Here is a 26,976-nt window from a genome sequence, read left to right as displayed (position 1 = left end):
ATTAAGACGAAAAAAGCAGGAATATAGAAACATACCGCCACAGCAGAAAAGCTGGAAAATAAAATATCTTGTTTTAAAATAACCGTTAGCAATGCGTTAAAATTCTAACCTAGAGAAATTATGCGTAAAATGAAACAGATTTTTTATGGCCGCAAGAATTCTTGTTTATTTGACGTTCTTTCATTTTCTGTGGATCAAAAGAGGGGATTTTCTCATTATCCATTGAAAATCAAGCGCGATAAACGCCAGGAAATATTTCGCTGAACGTTTTCATTAAAACCGCAAATCTGGAAGTGCTACAAGTACCGAGAGAGGACGGCGAAATGACGTCCATTGCAAGAAGACGGGAGCATGATTCCGGGGATTATTCAGACGCTTCTCAGCAAGAAAATGACCAGGACACCTCTGGAAACGTGAGTTCAGCGTCCGGCGCGCAAGAAACAATTGAAATTGTAACTTTCATTTTGGCGCTAAAAGTATCACATTGGCAGCACTTTCTCTTGCAGTCGCGTGTTGGAATGTCCATTTCTTTTCGGTATATTGAGGTCACAACTGCAGACCACTCACTAAATGCCCGTGGATGCGTTTAGACTCTAATTTTACTGCTGCCACGTCGGTTTTAGGTGATTCCGTAGAAGTTTTAAGTCGTAAAAATGCAGTTATTAAAAGTGGCGGAATGTTTGCAGGGTGGTGTTCAGAACGAGTCGGATTATGACTCGGCTGCAAGTGATTCTGAGCGGTCTGATAGAGATCCGGACAATCAGGTAATTGGAAAAATATTTTTGTTTATTTTTACTTTTTTACATGAATATGAAACACAAGCAGTTTAGCCAAGATTCTGATCATGAATCTGTTATTTGTATACATAGAAAACAAGCAATTAATTTAGTATTTTTTATTCTATGTTTATCAATAACCGCTAATGGCTATATTATATTTTTGTATCTACCCATTTTGAGTTTATTAAAATATAATTTCATTCAATTATCAAAATTTAGGAAGATTATGATCACAACATAACCTACATAACTGGTTGGGTGATAAAAAATGCTTTCACTTTTCACTTGTTGTAAGGAGCCTTTTATTGATTTGTAAAAGAGTAGATATTTATTGTTTATTTATAAAGTTACTTTCTGAAGTCCGTCTAAAGTACTTCTTTTGATTATAGGGGGAATGTTCCTTAATTTAATTGAAAAGTACTTATAGGTACCACTGATCTGTATTTACCACTGTAGATCGAATAAATAATATATTTTATTTCATTTTAAATTTTTTTGGCTACATTGTTCTCATATAATTATTACATACATAAATTCACGCCTATTTCCTACCGGTGTAAACAGAGACTGGAATTCCATTTGCTTCGTTCCTGACCCTCTACATTCATCAATTGTTTCATACATTCACACCGGTATATAATTATTATGTTTTTAAAATTTTAATAACTTGTGCTTACTAGGTGCATTTCATTCAGAAATCATTCTTTCAACATATAATATAATAATGTGTCAATGATAAACTTGTCAAAGGTCGCAATATGATTAACCTTCGTAGATTACTACTTACTTTATAGCTACTTTATTTATTTTATTTTGATAAAAAAGTAAACAATACATGTATGATGTATGTATGTATATATACATTTGTATATGTATGTAGGTTACTTCTGCAGTGTGATAGAACTTGCTGCTCCAGAATTGGCTTGCACAGTCATGAAAACAGTGCATGACCCTGTGTTAATAATAGTCATGAATCGGCCTATGATGTTGATCATGAAACTCGAACAGGTTTTGAACTAGTCTACAATCTAAAACATACATACATAAACTCACGCCTACTTCCCACCGGGGTAAACAGAGACTATGGAATTCCATTTGCTTCAATCCTGACACACTTTTCTTGCTTCCTCCACATTCATCAATCGCTTCACACGCACGCCGGTTCAGAGAAGATCGTACTAAACCTTTTCTAAGGATATCTCCAATTTGGTCAATGTAAGTCCTTCTAGGTCTTCCTCTGCCAGCCCTACCATCAACTTTCGCTTTATATATCGCTTTCGCAATTCGACAAAAAGAAAAAAGACAGAACGTAGGACAAACAATACCTTAAAAACATCACTACAAGGGCAAAACAAAAATAAATAAGATAGCTAAGCAATAACTAATAACTAGGTTACATTTTACAAATATGTTTTAATTTTAACATATTTCCTCGCCTTAGGGTTGTCGGAAGAAGTCACTTTAAGCGATAAGGCCGCCATTTGTCATGTACATAGACAGAAGAGTCTTTTGTAAATATTTCCTTTTATGTTGTTGCATTAAAGTATTTTTTTATTTGTATATCCATTCAAGGCAAAAAATGACTATGTGTATTCGTTTTACGTTGAAACCCATATAAATATTACATTCATATATTTCAGGAGACCGAACGGAGAGTAGATGATGATGAGGACAGAAGCAACCCTCAGTACATCCCCAAACGAGGCACGTTCTACGAACATGACGACCGAACCGCTGCTAGGTGAGACAAAACCACTTTATAAAGAAGAAGAAGAAAGTCACAGTGAAGCAACATTGTTCCTTCCTAAATTAATATGATTTGTCAGCTCCAATACAACTGACTTATTTCTAAAATTGACATTGGCCCCGATTCCTGCAAACACCTAATTTTAAGTTATACCCGTCATTTTCTTATCCGCCGAAAAGGAAAGGGACGGATGATTGCCAACAATTTTAAAACAAATGAATAACCCAGGCGAATAAAATAGGCATCTCGCTGGTATGTAATTCGATTGACGTGCCTTCTACCTAACTCTGTCGGGTTATTGGCTGATGTAAAATTTTTAGACGGTTGTTTTAGATTTCTGCTTAAAATCGACGTGTATTCCATAAATTTTATGCCTGTCGATTACCCGTCCCTTTCTTTTTCAACGGATAAGAAAATGTCAGGTATAACTTAAAATAAACTTAGACGCCGTTTGCAGGAACTAGCACCATTGTATAACAAATAGACAAGTAATATCTATAAAAAAGTCTCATCGGCGCATTTTGTCACAGGCGTCGGCGTGTAACGGCACTGTACAACCTATATTGCACTTTATTTCTTCTTGTATCGTGCGGGTTGTGAGGTGGAGTACCAACCTCATCAACCCTGGTGTCAGGGTTATTACTGAGCCGCCAAAGGCCCCTGACATGGCTCATATAACGACTACTTACTTACATTAGTAAGTAGTAACCGGGACCAACGGCTTAACGTGCCTTCCGAAGCACGGATCGGTGATCAGCCAGTATGTGGTAACCAAACTATCCCTAGTTTGGTAAGGAAAACAGAGACCACTAACTAGATGAAACTCTACGACACGCCAGGAAGCGTCCTGGGGTTTTCATGGGGCAATGGTCTTTGTGGGGGACCACAAAGTAATTTTTGTGATATGTCCCCACCTTGAATGGGGTCGCTCCGCGAAGCCTGTGAAAACCCCAGGACGCTTCTGAGCCTCTGGAAAGAGTTAGGTTGGTTTACGTAGTCAACAATAGCATGCATACTGGGCCATCTTAGGCCGGGTTTCCACTGATGGAGATGGGCGGGGAAGAGCGGAGATGTGCGGATTTGACCAATCACAGCGTTCGAGAGAGCGAAAAACGCAGACGCTCTGTCATTCTCTCCCTCACGGTGATTGGTCGATTCCTGCACATCTCCGCACAGCTCCGCGTCAATGGAAACGCAGCCTTTAGAGTCTAAATGCGCAAAACAGAGCCTACTAACTAGATGAAACTGTACGACACGCCAGGAAGATACGATACATCAGGATTGACGCAGTGGCGATATTTGTCAGATTTTTGTATGGAACTCCATCTACCAGTATTCTAAGATTGAAACACAGAACATAAGCTCACGACTGTATCCCAATGGGGTAGTCAGAGGTGCATCCATCGCAAGATGAACTGAGGACCACTTGACCAAGCTTTCTTCTTCTGTTAGACCAACGTAATAGGCGATGGAAGACAGAGTATTAAAATAAAATTAAAGGATTTCTTCCAAAAACTTCCAACTCTGCGTACCCCATTCATCATCAGCCCATTAACGTCCCCACTGCTGGGGCACGGGCCTTCCCTATGGATGGATAGGGAGATCGGGCCTTAAACCACCATGCGGGCCCAGTGCGGATTGATGGTTAAGGACTGCTAATGCAGCCGGGACCAACGGCGTACCTCATTGTCTGTAATAAATTAAAAACTAAATAAGAAAGAAAGAAAGAAAGAAAATATTTATTTCCATATTGGACGCCACATTTACAAACTTACAATACAGAAATAACAAAAAAAATAGAAAAAAAACAAAGACAAATAATACAGACATTAAATACACAATGGAGGCGCCCAAAATAAAAAAAGGATCTCCCTCAGCATAATGCCGTGACACGTGCTTAGCACGGGCCGCGGCGCTGGTGTTATGGGAGACCTATCGAACGTGAGCCACGGACATACCAAACTCAATTACGTACCTACTTATATACAATAAAGAAAACATACTATGATACTTATATAGATTATAATGCATTACTTATACTTGATATTAAATCTGTTTGAATCAATACAATATTGCACGTACAGTGCATAGTGTGAATGACCAAACTGCTCATTGGAGCGTCACGATTGTATTAGCACGCATAATGATGTAGAAAGTCTGACAATTATACAGCTTTAACTCGACTGAACGTAATTGCCAGGTCTATTATTATGTGTGTTTGTTTTTTATATGCATGTTTGCAAGCGTGTAAAGAATAAACGCAGAATGCTCGCCTGCTTATCAACCTGGTTAGAGAAAAGGCAGAAGTCCAATTTGTAGACTGTCTTATTCGCAAGGACCAATTTGCTGAATGAACTATTCAGCAGAATGCCCTATTTTTAAAACGTACTTTCCTGTAGTAATTGATTTGGTTGTAGGATGGGAACTAAAATAAAATCTTGAGTTTTGTACATACATAAGCTAAAGTATATAAATACTGTACTGTGTCTACAGTGTAACAGCATTGTGTAGTGTTGTAATGGTGTTCTTTTTTAAAGTGATGATTTGATCATCATTAAACGCACTAAACTATGAGGCTGGCATAACCACCAAGAGTGGCTCAAGCCTCGATAAAAAATAGAAAAAATATATGTCTGTATGTCGCATAAAAACCTTTTTTCAGCTCTTTTAATGATCCTACATTGGAATTAAACTGGTTTTTTTATTTGTAAGTGTGTGGGTAATCAACAGCTTATACATGTTTTCTTTCGCCAGCGGAGAAGAATCGAGCAATACGGTGTCAGAAACAGCATCGGAGAAGAAGGAAGGAACGGAGACGCCTTCGGAGCGGCGCCGCGGCCCGCGGAAGTCAGAGTCGCTCAACAAGTGGTCCCACGACAAGTATAACGAGAACGAACAGGTTTGTAAACCCCCTGTATACAATTGATATCACGTGGTTTCCAGGTTTTGTGCTGGGCTCATCTTACATGGAACTTAAATACAGGTGTTACTGACATCGTAACGAAAACTTTGAGGGATGGTTCAGACCTTGATTCTGAGTTGATATCAAGTAGAATAAAAGTGCGGAACTGAAAGTAATTAAAAAAAACAGTAACATTTTAATGAATTTTCCGACAGGCAAATCTACGAGAATCATGGTATTCAGACTTCAGACCATCAGACTCTTCAGATTCTTCAGACTTTTTGTAATTATTTCTTTTTATTTTGGTGCAATAAAGTGTATTTGTATTGTATTGTACCATCTCCCTCAGTATTTTTTACGACGTCACCTAACCTAACACCCTGTATAGCTGGGAATGGCGCAGAGTGGGTGTATATTCTATACACCTTGGCTACCTTCGGTCATAGAATAAGGAATAATATTACGTATAGAACGGCGACTCTCCGCTCCCCACCCGCGGCTGAGCTAGGTTTACCTCACCCCTCGGACATAGTTTAGTCTTCAATCGTAAGGCGTCAGACGTCACACAGGCAGATGCGCGTGTACGATAGCGTCCAGGTGTGCTTCGGGGGTACAGGCGTATAACGCTATGTTATTTTCCCTCTCCCCTCTCAAGATGTTATGGCTGTTCAAATAAAGTGCGACCTCTGTGGTCCAGTAGTAGAGCGTTGGGCTCACGATCAGGAGGTCCCGGGGTCGAATCCCGTTGGGGATATATCACAAATATCACTTTGTGACCCCTAGTTTGGTTAGGACATTACAGGTTGATCACTTGATTGTCCGAAAGTAAGATGATCCGTGCTTTGGAAGGCACGTTAAGCTACCCGGTTACTATTTACTAATGTAAGTGAGTAATCGTTACTCTGGGGCCTTTGGCGGCTCAGTAACCCTGACACCAGGGTTGGTGAGGTTGGTAATTCGCCTCACAACTCACGCGAGAGAAGGTTGCAGATAACATAGATAAAAAAAAACAATCTTGAAGTGGCTTTTGACATGTTTGGTTTCAGATGCCGAAGTCCCGTGACGAACTGGTGTCTATATACGGATATGACATCAGGAATGAGGATGCTCCTCCCCACGCTAGACGCAACAGACGATATGGGTGAATATTGAATACAATGGCCCCGATTCCTGCAGACACCATCTAATTTTATTTTAAGTCATATCCGTTATTTTCATATCCGTCGAAAAGGAAAGGGACGGATGATTCACAGCTCTTAATTTTAGGAAGAATGAGTAAATGTATGAATAACCCGGGCGAATCAAAAAGGTATGTCGCTGGTATGCCATCCGTTTGACGTGCTGTCTACTTAACTGTGTCGGGTTATTGACTGATGTGAAATTTTTAGACGGTTGTTTTAGATTTGTGCTTAAAATTGATGTATGTTCCATAAATTTTATGCTTGTTGATTACCCGTCCCTTTCCTTTTCGGCGGATAAGAAAATGACAGATATAACTTAAAATAAAATTAGATGATATTTACAGGAATTAGCACCATTTGCTTACTTTAAGAATAATTAACAGACCATATGAACTGAAAGGTTATTGGTCGTGGGGGGTTAAAAAGGGCACATACATTAAAAAGGCTACTCTGAACCAGCGCAGCGTGCGTGTATGAAACGATTGATGAATGAGGGAAGTAACATAAACAGCCTATATACGTCCCACTGCTGGGCACAGACCTCCCCTCAATCAACCGGAGGGGTTATGGAGCATACTCCACCACGCTGCTCCAATTCGGGTTGGTGGAGGTGTTTTTTACGGCCAATAGCCGGGACCAACGGCTTAACGTGCCCTCCGAAGCACGGAATCATCTTACTTTTTCGGACAATCAGGTGATTCAAGCCTGAAAAGTCCTTACCAAACAAAGGACAGTCTCACAAAGTGATTTGACAATGTCCCCATCGGGAATCGAACCCGGACCTCCAGATCGTGAGCCTAACGCTCTAACCACTAGACCACGGAGGCTGTTAAGGGCTGGGCTAGGCTGTTAATGAGGGAAGTGAAATGAAGAATCAAGGGAAGTGTGTCAGAATCGAAGCAAATGGATTGCAAAGTCTCTGTTTACCTCGGTGGGAGACAGACGTGAGATTTATATTTGTTTCTATATGTCACCGTAAAATATAATCTATCGATTTGAATCTCGCGAGATTGTGAACTGTCGAATAATTATGAATCGTATCATATTGCTTACAATTTAACGTATTATTTTTCGGTAGATTATAATTTATCGAAGTGAAACCGTCAAATTGTGATACGAAACGCACCTCGCGTGCTATACCATAGAGTTACAAAACTATTAGAGTGAGCATAATGTTAATTTGGGATTCTCTTAAAATGCATAAATGTTTTTGTCATAATTTTAATTATCATAATCCTTTTTGCATAACGTTTTTTAGCATAATAGTTTTACTTTCCCATAATAATATCTAGGAATACTGGTTTGTTAAGTATAACTTATTTTTGGGATTAATAAATAGATATCCATAATTCTTTTTTAGAATAATAGTGTTTTGTCATAATTTTTACAAGGCATAACAGTAGGTTAGGGTGCGGCGGGGGTGGCCCTTGGGCCACCCCTATGCCGCCAGCATGTTTATCTTACACACGAAAAGTATACTGAATGATACGTTTCAGATTTTTTAATTTTGATACATTTTTTCTTACCATGTGATGTCAGAATTATTGATTACTTACTAAATAATTAATAAATACGTACTTGATTTCACAATCTTGAAGAGCATTTATTTTATTTGACTGACACCTGTGTTTTATTCCTAACTCTATGGACACAGAACGGTCTACTGTAAGGCCGACCAATCAGGGACAGCCGTCGGACAGTTGACAATTTGACAATTGTAAGATTGTGATTTAACAGTTTTACTTCGATAGATTATAAACGAATAATAATACGTTAAATTGTAAGCAGTATATTACGTTTCACAATTTTTCGACAGTTCACAATCTCGCGAGATAGATTATAATCTAACGTTATTTACAATTTTACGGTGACATATATATGTAAGAAAGTGAGAATATTATAGAAGGATAATGAATGGGAATTTGATTGTTTATGGTATGAATGGAGGATGGTTAATGAATGGGACGTAAGGCAGTTTTAAAAAGTAAGAAAGGCGGGTCTATGGTGCGATGCCGGTCGGGTTAGAGGATTTTGTTAAAATATAAGGAGTAAAGATATTTAAAATATCCCGTGTTATTTCTATATCCCACATATACGTGTGTTACTTATCAAAATAAATATTTTTTTAAACTGACAACACAACTGGAGGAACCGACATTGGCGGTTAGTGGATATTCAACAAAATTATAAATGTTACCATCGCTGGTTGCCGATTCTGGTTCGTGTAAATCAGTTTCTATGTTGACAGGTAGGATGCTATCCTGTGATTGGCTGAAATGTCCACGAGTCGACAGTTCCAACCAATCACAGAGAAGGATTTCCGTCTGTCAAAGTAGATTTTTGTTTTACACGACGTCTGATCTGACAGACTCAAACTTCTTTTTTTTTTAGTTTGACCTCTATAAATAATGCGCTCGTTTCCTAAAACGTAAAAAAGAGAAGTAGCTACTTCAACGGCCTCCGTGGTCCAGTGGTTGAGCGTTGGGCTCACGATCCGGAGGTCCCGGGTTCGAATCCCGGTGGGGACATATCACAAAAATCACTTTGTGATCCCTAGTTTGGTTAGGACATTACAGGCTGATCACCTGATTGTCCGAAAAGTAAGATGATCCGTGCTTCGGAAGGCACGTTAAGCCGTTGGTCCCGGTTACTACTTACTGATGTAAGTAAATAGTCGTTACATGAGCCATGTCAGGGGCCTTTGGCGGCTCAATAGTAACCCTGACACTACGGTTGATGAGGTTGGTACTCCATCTCACAACCCATACGATAGAAGAAGAAGCTACTTCAAGAACTGTCAAACTAGAATAAAATCAAGTATGTGTCTGCCAGCATTGACACTACGGTTGCATGGCTTAACAAACGCAATTTTAATCGTTTATTTTATGTGTATATAGCTTTAGTTTATTTATGTACTAGGGTTTTCCATCGTTATTTTTTCTTTACGTTGATTCTGGCGAACTAAACTTTATTATAGTTTAAAAATAGAATAATCATTCGCACACACACACACACACACACACTAATACCTACTTACTTGTACCTAATCGTTACATGAGCCATGTCAGGGGCCTTTGGCGGCTCAGTAATAACTCCCCCTACCTCCACACACCCTCACACACATTGTACGTACTTAGTAGTTACATGAATCATGTCAGGGGCCTTTAGCGGGACAATAATAACCCTGACACCAGGGTTGTTGAGGTTGGTAATCCACCTTGTAACCTACACGATAGTATTAATAGACCCACACTCGTCACATCCTCACGAAAACACACAGCTCTTACAGTAAATAGTGCTGTTTACTTATTACTACTGGAAGGAAGACCGAAAACTGAACTAAAATTGTCTGAAGTGTCTGTCAGAATCGGCATTAGTGTTTTGTTTAGCACGCGCTTTAAGATTTTTATTTTTAGCCTTTACATAGCATTTGACAGCACGGATAATGTACCACCTTAGAGTCTAACTCCAAAAATCTAACATAACTTAACTTGCTGCATGATATATATTGATATCACTTTTATGAATAATTGGGTCGTGTATTAGGTTCAAGACAAGAGCGTGGCTCTTAAATTGATGATGATGATGATTAGGTTCAAGATAAATTATGAAATTCTAATTACTAAATAAAGACGGATCTAAAACTAACGAAAAAATTATCTGACATTTTATCACATTTTTCTGTGACGTGTTTTGACACACTTTTTATTATATTTTACATTATTAAAATTGATTAATAAGTTAAATAGAAAAAATAAAACTTTTTTGTCACCTTTAGACCTGTGTTTATTTAGTAATCAGAATTTCATAATTTGTCTTTGTCCGCCGAAACTACCCAATTATCGACGTTTTGTAAGTCCTGCAAAAGGAGCATTTGGTGAATTTTGATGTAGATAACAGACACGTCAGGAAAATTATGTCCAAATAAACCAACGTTTTCTAACATAATTGTACGTCGTACAGCCGCGGTCCAAACAAGTACACGCGCACATGGGAGGACGAGGAGGCATACAGGAGGCAGGCGGCGGCGCCGCAGCCCCGCAAGCCGCCCAGCGCTGAGGACTTCCCTGAACTAGACGCTAACAATAGAAACAGGTATGTAAATATCGTGTACAGTCATGAGCAATATAATGTACCCACTTTAGGACTCTGTCGCACTAACATATTTGACATTTAGTGAGACTTACAGTGCAATTTGTCAAAAAAGTTAATGTGACATGGTACCAAAGTGTATACATTATTAATGCTCGTGACCGTACGGACAGTAGGGGTCCAAAAGGTGGTCCAATCAGTGGTGGTCCCAATTAGTAGTGGTCCAATCAGAGGTGGTATATAACAGCCGTGGTCCATAACAGCTGTGGTGGTAGTCTAATCAGAGGTGGTCCATATATGTGGTCCAATCACGGGTGAGTGCTATAAAAAAATCTTATGCTTGCGTTAAAAATCTTATGCTTGCGTCTTATTATTTGTGTCCGCAGCAAGAAGCGTCCCCCCCGCACGCGGTCGAAGTCCCAGCCGTCGTCGACGGAGTCGGTGGAGCAGGCAGGGCTGCGCCGCGTGGTCTCCATCAAGGGTCGCAAGCCGCGCACGAAGCCCCGCGCCGACGCTCCGGTTGAAAAGGAAACCGTCAACATCACCCTCACTAACACACATTACAATAACAGGTATGTTGAAACATTAACTGGCAATAGATTCTTACTCTTCTTATCGTGTGGGTTGTGAGGTGGAATCTCTTCCCGCCGCCAACGGCCCCTGACGTGGCTCATGTAACGGTAACTCGCTTACATCAGTATGATGTACGATAACTCACGCCATCCGAAGCACGCATCATCTTACTTTCGGACAATTAGGTGATCAACCTAATGTACTAATTAAACTAGGGATCATAAAGTGATTTTGTGATATGTCCCCACCGGAATCCGAACCCGGGACATCCGGATCGTGAGCCCAACGCTCACCCACTGGACCACGGAGGTTGTTGTTCCCAGTTCCCAGCACTCATCCACAGTATAACCAGACCGAACAGTGCATAACTTTGTCGATCGTTTGACGTTTTCCAGTAGTCCGAGCCAGCCGCAGCGCAAGGTGAACGTGGCTGTGGCTCAACAGAGACCCGTGCCCACTGAGCAGGGGAAGAAGAAACCACCGGCGCCCGCGCAGGTATTTGTGACAACTATTTTATTGGTTTAAAACCACTAAACGCACTGAATTCGATTTTAAAAGTTTGAATTCATTCTTGGATCATAGATGATTGATATCACGCGGTTTCCAGGATGTGTGCCCGGTTAATGACTATAGGCTCGTCCCTTATTACATTTGACTTAAACATATCTGACGAGGAGTGGGTGTATAACACACCTCTGCCTACCCCCTTCAGGGATACAGGCGTGATGCTCTGTCTTAAAAACCGTGGCAGCCTAATTGGAAGTACGCTTCATTATCATTGTGAGGTGGCAGGTTCAAATCCTTTGCGATGTCAGCCAATATACGACTTACGAAAGTTTTCTTTGGAGTTTGTATTAAAATAATGTCATGTGACGTCATTAATAAAAGCGGTCAAACGTCGTACTCATTGTTACTTGATTCATAAATAAAATTCGAAAACAAGTCGCAATAGTAAAATGAGATTGATTTTTTTATCATATGAGACTGGCTTCTATTTCTAGATTAACATTTTATTATTTATCTTTGACCCAGCCAAATACCCTATGCTTTAGCATGGATGAGACATCACCTCCAAATCTAAGGACCCTTCAGTACGTTTTCAATTCAATCTAATCCAAATACATTATTTCCCCACCAACAGCCACCACCCCAAAACAACAGCGCGCCTAAGCCGACCCCCCCGCAACAACAGACCCAGCAACAACAGCAACAGAAGCCGCAACAACAACAGAACCAGACACAACAGCAGCCGCAAGAGTCCCGCGGTGGCAGCAAACGCTACAGTAGTCTACGACAACGCCCGCTCGACACGTATTCGCCGACACAACACGCGTACCATGGTTAGTTCTATTTTTTTTTTTATTTTTTTTTATTTAAGGAAAACATACAGCTTAAAATAACACATGTATCAGTATAACACATTTAAGTTAGTACAGAAGCCAATTAAGTTTTCACCAAGAATTAATGCATGCACTTGGGTATACAAAAAGAAGTAAAAATAAAAATAAAATAAAATAAAAAAAAATTTCTAACAACATTAGAACAATGTTGGTATATAAATCACTGTGGTTCTGTAGTTTACCGGCTTGCTTCCCAAACGGGGAGCGCCGGTTCGAAACCCAGTACAGGACTGGACTATTCATTTATCTTAAGTGCAGTTTTCACTAACACATTTCTCTTGACCATTATAGACGACATTACGGCTCACTACCTATCACGTTAGTCTAAATAGAAAAGTTCGGTGAGGTGTGAGTGTGGGTACTTAGTTCATACTGCGATGAATGTAGCTCTGATTACCCCAATTGGGATATAGTCGTAAGCTTATGATAATGTTCTATTTTCTAACGATTTTTGTCCCAGCGGGTACACTCCAGACACTTCATACATCATCTCATTCTTAATGTTTGCCGCTTAGCATGAAAGTGGGAACGACCCCATTGGGTCGTGAGTTTATGTTACTTTGTTCTTGTTTGTTATACGTATATAATTAGTTGAGATAATGTGTAAATTCAATGTAAATTGAAAGGTTGTGTGGAAGAGATTGCTACCTTAGCAATAAGGCCAACTTTTGTACCATTTATTTTCTTACATTTTTAGTGTTGTATTCACTTTGTGCTCCATCTGTGAAATAAAGTGTTTTTGTATTATTTATTATTTAAAGTAAATAATGCTATCTTCATCCCCCGCAGAGTATCCGGGTGGGCAGGCGGCCAACCAGCACCAGGGCAGCCCGGCGCCGCAGATGCCACACCCACAGCAACTCATGCAGCAGGTACGATAAGCTGCAAAAGTCCAATCAGTTTCTTGCGTAGTAATAAATTGCCTGGTTGCACGTAAGTCCTCCTGGTTACATATCGTTTCTGTAATAGACCAAAAACACCTACAAAACATAAATTTTATGATTATGACAAATGAAGAAAAAAAGAAAGGAAGAAGGAAATGTTTATTATAAAGAGACTAAGACATAACTTACAATCAAACGCGTAATAAAAACAACTTACACGAGAGAGTACAAATAAATAGACAGTAAACATTAAGGGAAATATTAATGTTGTGTATGGACTGATCAACAATGGTGGTGTGTCCTTTATAAAAGGGACTCACTTAGCTTAAGCCGCGGCGCGAGCCACGACCCTGCTATTCTGTGGACCCTGCGAAGTGAGGCACGGAAATCAAAATTCAAATAATTCGCTGGGCTCAGTGACTGAACGTTTGCTCTTTGATTGTACTCGGACTTAGATTTAATTATGTATGTCGAGTGTTGGTCTAACAGAAAGCTCGGTGAGACGTGGGTACTTAGTTCATCTTATGATGGATGCACCTCTGACTGATCTGTGCTTAGGGAAATTCCCAAAGAGAAAAAAAAAGCAAATCGAAAAAAGATTGACTCGGACGGGACTTGAACCCTATCAGTCTAAATAATACTAGTACTGTAAAGGTAGGTAGATTCATAAAACGCGAATTGACAGTTAGTGTTTATATTGCAGAATAGTAATACTGACAAATCAATCAATCAATAATACTTTATTGCACAACAACATATACAAAGGACATAAACATACGAATAAAACATAAGCACAATAGGCGGCCTTATTGCTAAACAGCAATTTCTGCCAGGCAACCTTAGGGTGAAAGAAGATTATTCATTGGAGCACGGGCTGGTGCAATAAACATATAATGATACATAAAAAAAAAAAATAAAAAATATGAATAATAAATAATATATACTTATCTAAAGAAATAATATAAAAAATACAATATACAAGTGTACAAATCATACAAGTGTTCCTGAAAATGAGCATCCCCAGCTGGAGGTTACAGGACGGACTGCCTATAGCTATCGCGAACCTGGCCTCAACTTAGGTCTTCAAGTGGACTGGCTATAGCTATCGCACTCGTCAACCTTCTGGTCGTCGGGTTTGTTCGACGCTGCATGACCGCTTGCCGCGAACATGTCATACTACAGTACTCAATATTCTATGTAGATGGCCGGAGTTGGCACAATAATGTTACGTAGGTCGAAAGAATTTTGCATGGACAGGAGGAAGACTCGTTGGTGTAATGGCTAAGACGCTCGTCTCGGCTTGACAAGAGCGGCGGGTTCAAGTCCCGTCCATGTCAGAAAAAAACGCGTTTTATTTTTCTCTCAAAAATGTATTCTTTATAGTTTTTGAGATACAAGCAAAAAACTAAAAAAGAAACCTTTACACACCACCCAAAGGATGAAATTAGCATAAGTACGATCAACATCATTAATTTAAGAGCCACGATCTTGTCGGTGTAGTATTCTCCATTCTTGTCTATCAAAGGTCTTGAAGACATGACGTTTGTCTTTTTAATTTGTTCAATGTAAGCTCTTCTTGGTCTTCCCCTTACTCTCTTCCGTTGTAGCTTCCCTTCTATTATGTTTTTAATAAATTCGTCGTGTCTTATTAAGTGTCCAATCTTGCCTCTTCTGTCCTCAATAACTCTTAATAATTGTTTCATTATACTTTACTAGATAAATTAATTATTTTTTTAACAGATGCACCGCACAGCGCCAGTTAACCAGCAGCACGGCCCGTCGCCCCCCCACCAACAGTTGCCACAACAGCCGCTGCCGCAACAACAGATCCCCCCACAACAAATCCCGCAACAACAGATTCCCCCGCAACAACTCCCGCAACAACAGATACAACAGCAACAGTTGCAGCAACAACAGATGTCTCAGCAACAACAGGTATGGTTGTTGAAGCAAAATTAATTATGTGGACTCTGTTGGGAGAAGCACGAACATTATGTTCCATAAGTATGCGTACATAGATTATATAATAACACATTAATTAAATTATTATATAGGCTATTTATGTTTCTTGTAACGTATAAAGCTATTAATTTGATGACGCTCATGACTCCCAGCAGGTTCGGCTGGGCATGTTGGAGCAGCAACAGATGGTATCACACCCGCACCACACCATGCACAACATGCCACAACACTCTATGGGTAACGTATTAACTGTTATGTGAATAGTGAATAGGCATTCACTAGGTAAGCGTGATCCACCCTAGATCACAAAGTCACTTACCATTAGGTGAGATTGTGGTCAAACGCGACCCTATAATATATATAATATACTTTGTGATATGTATAACATATATACAGGGTGTTAGTGACATTGTAACGAATACTGAGAGGGATACTTCAGCTCATTATTCTAAACTAGCTTTTGCCCGCGACTTCGTCCGCGTGGCGTGTTATAAAAGAGAGATTTTTGTGTGTGTGGGAGTGCATGTCAAATTTCAAGCATCTAACTTATGCAGTTTAGATTTTTTCATACAAATGTTTTTCCCGCTAACTCCCGTTCCCGTGGGAATTTTGCAATATCCTGTTGCAACTAAGCTTTAAGTTTACAATGGTACCTGCATGCCAAATTTCAAGCGTCTAACTTAAGCGGTTTAGATTTTTCACACAAAAGGATTTTCCCGCTAATTCCCGTTCCTATAGGAATTCCAGGAATTCCTTTCTTAGTGCACCTATACAGTACCTAAGCTACGTCCCTTCCAAATTTCAAGTGCCTACGTTTAGCCATTTAGGCTATGCGTTGATATATCAGTCAGTCAGTTTCTCCTATATTTAGATTAATATCAAGTGGAATTTTCGTGGAATTTTCGAACGCAAAAGTAAAGAATTGAAAATAATTTAAAAAAAATCATGAATTTTGCGATGGAAAATTCCACTTGATATTAACTCAGAATCATGGTCTGAATCATCTCCCTTAGTATTCGTTACGGTGTCACTAAGCAGCAGCAGCTGAGCCAGGTTTTTCTAAGATCTGTTATAACGCAATTTAAAGCATTTAGCTACTTCAAAGTTGCCTTCCGCTGTTTATTCACTTGCTCTAACAATATAAGGTGTGGTTACAGTTATCTGAAGTCACGATTGTCAATTAAATTGTTTTTTGGAGTCATTCTTAAACCTTGGATATTGGCCCCGATTCCTGCAAACACCGCCTAATTTTATTTTAAGTTATATCCGTCATTTTCATATCCGTCGAAAAGGAAAGGGACGGATCATTCACAGCTCTTAATTTTAGGAAGAATGAGTAAATGAATGAATAACCCGAGCGAATCAAAAAGGTACGTCGCTGGTATGCAATCCGTTTGACGTGCTGTCTACTTAACTGTGTCGGGTTATTGACGGATGTAAAATTTTTAGACGGTTGGTTTAGATTTGTGCTTAAAATTGACGTGTGTTCCATAAATTTTATGCTTGTCGATTACCCGTCCCTTTCCTTTTCGGCGGATAAGAAAATGACAGATATAACTTAAAATAAAATTAGATGGTATTTACAGGAATTAGCACCATTATGTATTTATATTTGATATGAGGTATGATTGGTTGTGTATCTTCAGGCCAGATGCAGCCGGCTCAGGGGTACGCGCCGCCCGCAATGATGCCAGCACAATATATGCAGGTATACAACTACGTACATACATAAACAGCCTATATACGTCCCACTGCTGGGCACAAGCCGCCCCTCAATCAACCGGAGGAGGTATGGCGCATACGCACCACGCTGCTCTAATGCGGGTTGGTGGAGGTGTTTTTACGGCTAATAGCCGGGACCAACGGCTTAACGTGCCCTCAGAAGCACGGAATCATCTTACTTTCTTTTACGATCTGGTATACAATTGCGTATTAAACATTTAATACCGGTAAAAGGTGCTCTACCGCTTTCCGCATACATTATGGTTCATAAATGAAACAACCAAAACCTAACCGCAGGGGGCGGAGCTTCAAAATCATACCATCAATATGACAAGCATTTATATGCCACTGTGGCCTTTATTTCTGTCTTCTTATCGTGTGCGTTGTGAGGTGGAATACCAACCTCATCAACCCTGGTGTCAGGGTTATCACTGAGCCGCCAAAGGCCCCTGACATGGCTCATGTAACGACTACAATACAATACAATACAAATACACTTTATTGCACCAAAATAAAAAAGAAATAATTACAAAAAGTCTCTTAACTAAGTACATGGCAAATGGCGGCCTTATCGCTTAAAACCGCCTACATAATCGACTACATTCTTACATCAGTAGGTAGTAACCGGTACCAACGGTTTAACGTGCCTTCCGAAGCACGGATCATCTTCATTTCGGACAATCAGGTGGTCAGCCTGTAATTTATTGTTTATTTCTGTGATATAAGGGTATAAAACGGTGCGCGCCTTTTTGTCACTTACAAATATGTCAGCTTATTTGAAAAAGGTGACAATGTCGCACATATTATTACATTTTTCAAATTTAAAATTCATAAATAAATGAAATAGAAAAACGAAATTTTGTCACCTTTAGATCTGTCTTTATTTAGTTATCAGAATTTCATAATTTATATTTGAATTACGAAACTACTCAATTACGTTTTTTTTTTACCTTTGATGGGTTTGCTCTTGGCCCCAGACTTGCCCGAAGGCATTGACGAGGCCTAAGATGGAGCTCGCCCAGAAGGTGCCTGTCCACTCTGGCTTTGAAAACACCCGGTATATATGCATTTGGAAATACAGAAGACGGCAAAGAATTCCACTCCCTAGCAGTGCGCAGTGCGTTGAATAAATGATTCTGATGTCTGATTCCGTACAGCAGGGCGGCAGTGGTGCGGTGTTCGGCGGCGCACCCATGTACGCGCAGCCGCCGGCGCCGTACCCACATCAGATATACCAGCATCACAACTATGTATGTACTTACACACTCTTACCACCTTACACACAAAAAAATAGCCTGGGATGAACGTGGGTTTAAGTATGTGACAGCCAAGCAAAGTTCAGTCGAATTGTATGATAATTGGATTCATTGATTACCCTAATCTGGACTGATACATCACCACGCTAACGAACGTCATAACACAATACAGGCTTGTGTACTTTGACAAATCTATCACGCGTTCTTCTTCTCTCGTGTGGGTCGTGAGGTGGAATACCAACCTCATCAACCCTGATGTCAGGGTTATGATTGAGCCGCCAAAGGCCCCTGACTTGGCTCATGTAACGATTACTCACTTACATCAGTAAATAGTACCGGGACCAACGGCTTAACGTGCCTTCCGAAGCACGGATCATCTTACTTTCGGACAATCAAGTGATCAGCCTGTAATGTCCTAACCAAACTAGGGATCACAAAGTGGTTTTTGTGATATGTCTCCACCGGGATTCGAACCCAGGACCTCCGGATCGTGAGTCCAACTCTCAACCACTGGACCACGGAGGCCGTATATCACGCGTTGAGGCTATTGTAAAATGTGATCAACGTATATTGAAATATAATACTAATTGTACAGAACTACACGTTCTGTTTAAGGTCACTACGATGTAGTCATCCGTTTGCCGATCACAGATTCATTTATAACTTTTTTCTTTTTTTTTACAACTGGAATAAAAAAAAATACGTTTTCAGAGGAAGCGCCGTTTCAATTTTGCACAATACATAACCATTATGAAGTCGCGGGCGGCCGCTCGTTCATAACAATCAGGGTGTTAGTGACATCGTAACGAAAACTTTGAAAGATGGTTCAGACCATGACTCTAAATTGATATCAAGTAGAATTTTCCGTCGTAAAAGTATGGAACTGAAATCACTAAAATTTTCATGAATTTTCCGACAGGAAAATCCACTTGATGTCGTCTCAGAATCATGGTCTGAATGATCCCCCTCAGTATACGTTACGATGTCACTAACACCTTGTATATAGTATGGATGGAAACTATGTAGGATTTTGTTGATTTGTTCTATCCCCCCTCAGGTGCCGGGCGCGGCGCAGGCGGGCGGCGTGACGTACTACAGCTGCGCCGAGCAGGAGCCGCCAGCGCCGCCCGCGCGTGCGCCGCGTCGGCCCACCGCCGCCATACCCATAGTGAGGCCCGCCGCGCCCAGCCCGCCGCACACTGACAGGTATCGTTTCGTGTATGTTACAAGGTCGACCTCTACAACTCACGCAGTTTGTCACGATACTCCGTTCGTCATAAACTCCATTCGTCGCAGACATAGTTCGTCACAAACCTCATTCGTCACAGATATAGTTTGTCACAAAACCCATTCGCCACAAACATAGTTCGTCACAAATCCCATTGGTTACACACATAGTTCATCACACACCCCATTTGTCACAGATGTAGTTTGTCACAAACCCTATTCGTCACATACATAGCTCATTACAAACCCTATTCGCCACAGACGTAGTTCGTCACAAACCCCATTAGTCACAAATATAGTTCGTCACACACCCCATTAGTCACAGATATAGTTCGTCACAAACCCCATTCGCTACATAGTTCGTCACACACCCCATTTGTGACAAACATCTGTAAAAAGCATTGTATAAAATATGTTGCAAAAGTGACATATTATTACACATAATTTATAAATAAGACTAATAATTAAAAGTCGTGTTAAAATGTTGCGTATCTATCTACAAGTTATAATTTCATCTCTTTCCTTCCCGCAGGCCGGCGAATTCGTCTGAGAAGGACAACATAGACAGGATTGTAGAAAATATGTTCGTTAGGAAGCCATGGCCGGCGACACACGGCGCCGGTAAGTTTAATTCTATATTACTTCTCTTAAATACTCTTTGAACTTCTATATTGTGTGTGTTTAGGTGTGTTACTAAGTGCTTATTCATGAGCAATATCATGTACTTACTTTAGAACCATGTCGCACTAACACATTTGACATTTAGTGAGACTTACAGTTCCATTTGTCAAAGAAGTTCATTTATTCATTCATTTATTTATTACATATTCACAAATTATATTACAATAAAATATAAAAAAAAAAAATCAAATTAAAAAATAAAATTCAAATTATATTATTATATTTTTTTTAGTTAATGTGGCATGGTACCAAAGTTCACGTAGAAAAGGCTCTCCGCTCTGTTCCGCTTTATAACTTTTGCGTAATAGCATGGTGCGTAGTACAGCTGCCGAAATAACCATCTTCTTCTTCTATCGTGTGGGTTTGTGAGGTGAATTACCAACCTCATCAACCCTGGTGTCAGGATTATTCTTGAGCCGCCAAAAGCCCCTGACACGGCTCATGTAACGACTACTTACTTACATCAGTAAGTAGTAACCGGGACCAACGGCTTAACGTGCCTTCCGAAGCACGGATCATCTTACTTTTTGGACAATCAGATGATCAGCCTGTAATGTCCTAACCAAACTAGAGATAACAAAGTGATTCTTGTGATATGTCCCCATCGGGAATCGAACCCAGGACCTCCAGATCGTGAGCCTAACGCTAGACCAAGGTGGCTGTTTATTAGGGTGTATTTTTTATTATTACTACTAACATAGTTACTAAGTTTCTTTTATGTGACTAACAAGTGGGCCTACGTGGCCTAATTATGGTAAATATATTTGAAATAAATACATAAATATGTTTCCCAAAGATTTGCTGTGGGCAAGACTGTCATCATTTCAAGCGTGGATTAACTCTCATTTGAACAACGAGAATTGAGAAACACTCATTCGGAAATAGTTCCGCTCGAAGATTTTATTTCAAGAATGATTCTTTAGGAAGAAGTCCTGTTTGAGTTTACACCTTTTATTTTTATGTTGGTAACATTGAAACGGCTTTTTTGGATGGTAGCATTGTTGCGTAGTTAGTACTTAGCTTTTGATTGATCTGTAGCTGAATTTGAAACATAACATCATGGTTTAAGAAAACCAGGTTTGCTCAATCCTATGACAAACCGCCATTGCTAGCCCGTTGATGACGTAAGTGTTACCATTAAATTGGTATCTCCAACATTCCAAGGACGTAAATTTTATTATTGAAAATTAAGTTAACTACTGACTAATGTATTTATTTACTATTACTTGTCACATATATAAAAATCATTAAAAGTGCAGCAATTTTTTTACTAAAAGTTCAAAATTTCCTTGCAGAGTCAATATAAAAACATTGGTCGTGGGTAATTTATTTTTTACGCAATGGCAACGCAGAGTGAGATGACGTCAGCTGGGCTAACCTTAAAATGTTAGCTGTCACTTTTGAGCATACCTGCGGGCTTAGCACCGTAAGCGTGCGACTCTTTCTCGTCTCGACATACGTCACCCATCACTCTCTCACAGTACTGCACAGAAAGAGACAGATGATATCTGTCGCGGCGAGAAAGAGTCGCGTTCTTGTTGCTAAGCTCGCTGGTTTTCTTATACCATAGTCCGCGCGTCAATTCTGTTGTATACCATTTCAAGTATTTTCAAAGTCCTAAAATGCCTTATTTAAACCTTACGAAACTGAGATAGCTATGGAAACGCGGACGCGAAAAAGAATGAATCGAGGCGCTTCGCTGTTATATCGTCTCTATTAGATGTTGATATTTTTATATATTGATAGATAAACATATATATTGATAGATATTTAAAAATCGAAGACTCATCATAATAAATTATACACATAATGTGGCATTTTAGATTAATATATGGTCGTATTTATTTTTCTACTTTTTATTTTAATAACTTGAAAGTTTAGTCATCAATCATTCCATTCTCTTAGTCCATATAGTAGTTATAGAGTAAATCAAATCCAGGGGGTTAAAAAAGCCGCATCGAAGCAATTCATCTAAAAAAGCAATATTGCAATTTGACATTTGCGCACATAAAAGTAAGTGCACAATGCGAACAAATATCAAATTGCAATATTGCTTTTTTAGATAATTGTTTCGATGTGTTTTTTAATCCTCCAGTTCAAAATGTCGTAATTTCAATTTGTAAGTACATTTCCATTGCCTTTTACAGATTCAAAAGAAAAATCTGAAACACGCGGCTCCCAGGAACCGGCAAGCAAGGAGTCTTCACAACCAAACAGCCTTACTTCAAGTTCCATATCAACGGATTCCAAACCATCTGAAAGCATAGAACAGTCCACGCAACAACAGCCTACGCAACAACAGCCCGCGCAACAACAGACACAACAGCCTTCACAACAACAACAGGAGCCAAAAGAACCCCAAAACAACAGCGAACCCCAAAAAGAGAAGGAGAGTGCCCCCGTTGAGTCGCAAGAGACTCCATCAGAGGAAAGCATATCAACAAATGCTTGACTGGTAAGGATAAAGCATTATGAATGCTACCAATCTAAATATTATAGCGGACGGTAAATCTATCACAAACACGCGTTTTGTACATTTAAATCATAGACCTCGTATGACAAATAGGCAACCAATCTCTGTAAAAAAGCGTACAACCGATATCGCACTTTAAATTTGAACACCCATAACATCTTAATTTAAGGGAACGAACTTATACTATCTACATAATTCAATGTATACGTATTTACGACACGGTACGGATGTTTCTTTTTTAAAAAAACTTGCGAATGTGAGTTTATAGAATGTCAGTGATTTAAATAGACTTTTTTAAACTAGAAATAAAACTGTCACGGTGACATTTTTTAATCTGTGTGATTTTTCTTGTCATAGAAAATGTTAGTGTAGTTCTTATTGTATACGCGTCATGGCCGTTTGTTTGTAGGCGATTTTTTACTATAACATACCTTGGGCACGCTTTACCCCTATATCGCCTTACCACGTAAGTGCGAGTGAGATAGTCGCGCGACCCTACTATGAATTAGTGCGGGACGGAGAGTTACCTTTATATACATAGTGTTATTCTTTATTCTATGTCTATAGCTAAATATGAAAGTTTTTTCATCTCACCTGACGCGACGACGTGGCCAAAGGTGGCACGCTTACCTAAAGTGAAAACGCAGGGAAAAAGCAGTGAATATATAAACTTTAGCTGGTGGCAGCTCTTTGACAGTTGCTGTCAATTCGAAGGGCCATTTTGAATTTTATATTTAATATGGCAACTCTGTAACAGATTAACGTAAAGTTTTTAAAATTAAATTGCACAATTTCACGTCTCTTTTATTGGCAACATAGAGCTTAAATTTAATTTAAGCGGTTCTAAAATGAACTTTTGAATAATAAATTGTCTTAAATGGACAAAACGTGTGTAAAAGAATCGAATCTTAATGTAAAAAATACACTTTCAACGTATGTATTTGGCTGTGTTCTATTCTGTATGGGCTGTAGAAATACAATAAAATAATCTTAAAATAAAATTAGGCTCGCTGTAATCTGCATCAATAAGCCTTAATATAAAATAAAAATCAATACGTACCAGTCAGTCCACACTCAACCGCGCCCCGACTGACTGGGACTTGCTTCATTGCCGGTATCGACATCACAAAAATTTAAATTAGTTTGACTTTAACTTATTTGAATACTTATGAATAATGTAACTTGTTCTAATGACTTTAAAAACTGTTATTATAATTATGTTATCTTCCTGTTTCTTGATAAAATACAATTGTCAATTCTGTTTTGACAAAACAAAAGTGGTTACTGCAAGTATGCTTACTATTTTGACTCTGCCTATACAATATTACATGCACCTATATTCCTTGTTTGAATCTTTTATTCTTAAGACTTTTCTACTTTTGAAATTTAAAAAGCAGTCTTCATTTCTCGCCCAACAGAATCCTCCTAAAATTATTTATGAACTCGTAAATTGTATAATAAATAGGTCTTAAATTATGACGTATTTATGTATATATTATTATCCTAAATGATGACGATAAAGTCTTGACTGTTTTCACTCATAATGTCAAAGTCTATACTATAAAATAGTAGATAAGTTTACTAATTTTTGCTACTAAAATGAGAGTAGAGAGGTTATCAGCCGTGATCGGGATAGGAAACGCCATTTGGGGTCAATAATGTATGTTGTGGTTAATGTGGATATGACCTCGAGATTTTTGAGATTGCGCGATTACGTTACATTGTTTTCTTCTTGTTGAATTAAATAAAAGTGAATTGTTTCAGATATCATAAGTATAGTCATGAGTAATATCATGTACCCATTTTAGAACCCTGTCGCACTATCATATTTGACATTTAATGAGACTTACGGTTTAATTTGTCAAAAAAGTTAATGTGACATGGTTTCTACGTGTATATATTATATTAGTGCTCGTGACCGTAGAGTAATACTGATATTATAATTGTGAAAGTTTGTTCATCCAGACAAACAGTTAAAAAAATGAAATGAATTATTTTATTTGAATCCATATTTGTTAGTAACAATGTGAAATTGAAACTATGTTAGTACCTATTCTACACACACGTGACACATACATTGGAACTGCCAAGTTGTTATTGTTTAGATATTTACAACAGCATCCTCTTCGTGAAATATCTTGACACGTAGGTACTGTTTTTGGGTGAAGACACGTCTTTCACAGAATTGGACTGTCCCACCTATCAACAACGGGTTAGTTAAGGCAAAAATAAATAATAAACAAAACAATACAAATATCTTAAATAATTTACAAAATAAAAATAAATGACTAATGAAAAATTCGAATATTGTGTATCGAATATTCAAGATTTGGGAGGCATATCCATGTTAGGAGAAATCTCGCAAATGGCACTACCTTATAAAAAAAAAACGTTATTTCTTCTTCTACAGTCTTATAAACTACCATAAAAACAAAAATAATATTCAAATTGGGCCGTATGCAGAAGACAGGAACCCAAACTAGGTAGACCCTGTGTCTTGGGATCCTGTTCTCCTCCCACGAACCACATTTCGTTATTTTTAAAATAAGTACTTATATCTAGAGTAACAGTTTATATCTGCATTAACTCCATCAATGTAACTTTTGAGATAAAAGCATACAACTTTAATCCACATGCATTCTTATCTATCCCAATCACTGGTTATCTCTTAACTCATATCGTACCGTAAAAACCTCGTAATTAAGTAGTTCTTCGGACACCGGAAGTCAATATCAGTACCGTGAACGCAAAAAATATCCCCGAATCTTTTTTTTTGCAAATACCCAGTAAAATCCAGTTACAACTTACGTATGTCGCCAACTTACGTAGTTCTAATAATTGATCGAAGCCCGCGTTATATGTCGCGTCTTCGAAGACGGTTTTGATGACGATTTTGATGACGTGATTTGATGTCTTTTCTCCTCCTTTAAAAACAAATCAATGCAAAACGAATGTAGCTATACAATTTGAGAAAAGTAATCGTGAAGTTAATAACGCTATATTGAAGCAATTCATCTAAAAAAGCAATATTGCTATTTGGCATTTGATACTCACTTTTATATGCGCAAATGTTAAATAGCAATATTGCTTTTTATATGACTTGCTTCGATGTAGACTTCTTAGACGCCCTGTTATGGATCTCAGAAGAATGGTGTGGTTGTAGTGTTTTTTTTTTAAATTGGACCTTTGGAGTTTGGCGTAAGAGTACGCTTGCGATAGTGACAGGCCCCTAGAAAAACAAAACAATAAAAAAAACAGTAACCCATTTAAAGGTGGCGGTGTCCATAATTATTGCTGCCGCCACTCCCTGTTAAAATTTTTAGTTTTACGGTTCCTTTTTTTGTTTTTATGAGTTATTGCACTTCGTCGAAAAGAACAAAAAATGTAAAAAAAAATATTTCCGAAAGATTTTGTCAAAATCTTACCTTTATTTATTTACGACACACATTTTAAGTTTTAAGATGTAGATTTTTAAGTTATATACAGAATGACCGAAGCTGACGATATTCGCGCTGATTCCTGTAGACATCTCCTAATTTTATTTTAAGTTATACCTGTCATTTTCTTTTTTTTAGTTAGCCTGGATTGTCCCACTTTTGGGCAAAGGCAAATGAACGATACGACAATAAGGTATAACTTAAAATTAAATTAGGAGGTGTCGTCAGGAATCAGCGCCAAAGCGCATATGTTGTTTAAACATTTCCATATCCATATTTAAAATCGCATTCATCTGTATCAGAAACATCTATTTCTTACTTAAATTGTCACTAAAATTAATATTAATTCAATAAAGAAATAAGGTCCTAATTTCTAAGTACGTATTATTTTTATAGAATGATCTTTCTGTACAGGCAAAATGCGGTTTTAAAATAAATTCAGTGTTCATAGATATAAATAAATAAAATAAATAAATTGTATGTAATTTCAATGTGTTTTTAATTTTTGACTAAGGCCGTTTATGTATTTCTGATGCGTTGCAAATTAGCATTTACGGCATTCTAGGAAATGATTTAATTTCATTTGTATCGATAAAAGCCTACGAAAATAAAAAGATGTTCTAAGGACGTAGTTTGATGCGGATTCAGAACGCATACTTT

General features: G+C 38.6%; 1 protein-coding gene across 3 annotated transcripts; it reads left to right on the top strand.

The window, feature by feature from the left end:
* The first annotated feature begins 158 nt into the window (after positions 1 to 158).
* Positions 159 to 26,226, top strand: LOC126376511 (uncharacterized). Of its 3 annotated transcripts, none has more exons than XM_050023953.1 (17): positions 159 to 413; positions 687 to 764; positions 2,420 to 2,520; positions 5,281 to 5,425; positions 6,475 to 6,569; positions 10,573 to 10,704; positions 11,088 to 11,273; positions 11,670 to 11,769; positions 12,416 to 12,614; positions 13,464 to 13,546; positions 15,299 to 15,493; positions 15,676 to 15,757; positions 17,167 to 17,228; positions 18,400 to 18,492; positions 19,556 to 19,704; positions 20,258 to 20,346; positions 22,554 to 26,226. In XM_050023953.1, the coding sequence occupies exons 1-17, from the start codon at positions 324 to 326 to the stop codon at positions 22,856 to 22,858; spliced, it is 2,184 nt and encodes a 727-aa protein (XP_049879910.1). In that variant the 5' UTR covers positions 159 to 323; the 3' UTR covers positions 22,859 to 26,226. The 3 variants fall into 3 exon arrangements, with proteins under 3 accessions (XP_049879910.1, XP_049879911.1, XP_049879909.1); XM_050023954.1 differs by having other exon boundaries at positions 15,673 to 15,757; positions 18,403 to 18,492; XM_050023952.1 differs by having other exon boundaries at positions 15,673 to 15,757.
* Positions 26,227 to 26,976: the final 750 nt, after the last annotated feature.

Source organism: Pectinophora gossypiella, chromosome 21 (assembly GCF_024362695.1).
Source record: "Pectinophora gossypiella chromosome 21, ilPecGoss1.1, whole genome shotgun sequence".
Taxonomy (NCBI): domain Eukaryota; kingdom Metazoa; phylum Arthropoda; class Insecta; order Lepidoptera; family Gelechiidae; genus Pectinophora; species Pectinophora gossypiella.
Note: the sequence above shows the minus strand (reverse complement) of the source record. Positions and strands in the feature narration are given on the sequence as shown.

Coding starts and splice junctions, on each gene's coding strand:
- LOC126376511 (XM_050023952.1), top strand. CDS start 324: ATGACGTCCATTGCAAGAAGACGGGAGCATGATTCCGGGGATTATTCA. Junction 10,705..11,087: donor GACGCTAACAATAGAAACAG/GTATGTAAATAT, acceptor TTGTGTCCGCAG/CAAGAAGCGTCCCCCCCGCA. Junction 11,274..11,669: donor AACACACATTACAATAACAG/GTATGTTGAAAC, acceptor GACGTTTTCCAG/TAGTCCGAGCCAGCCGCAGC.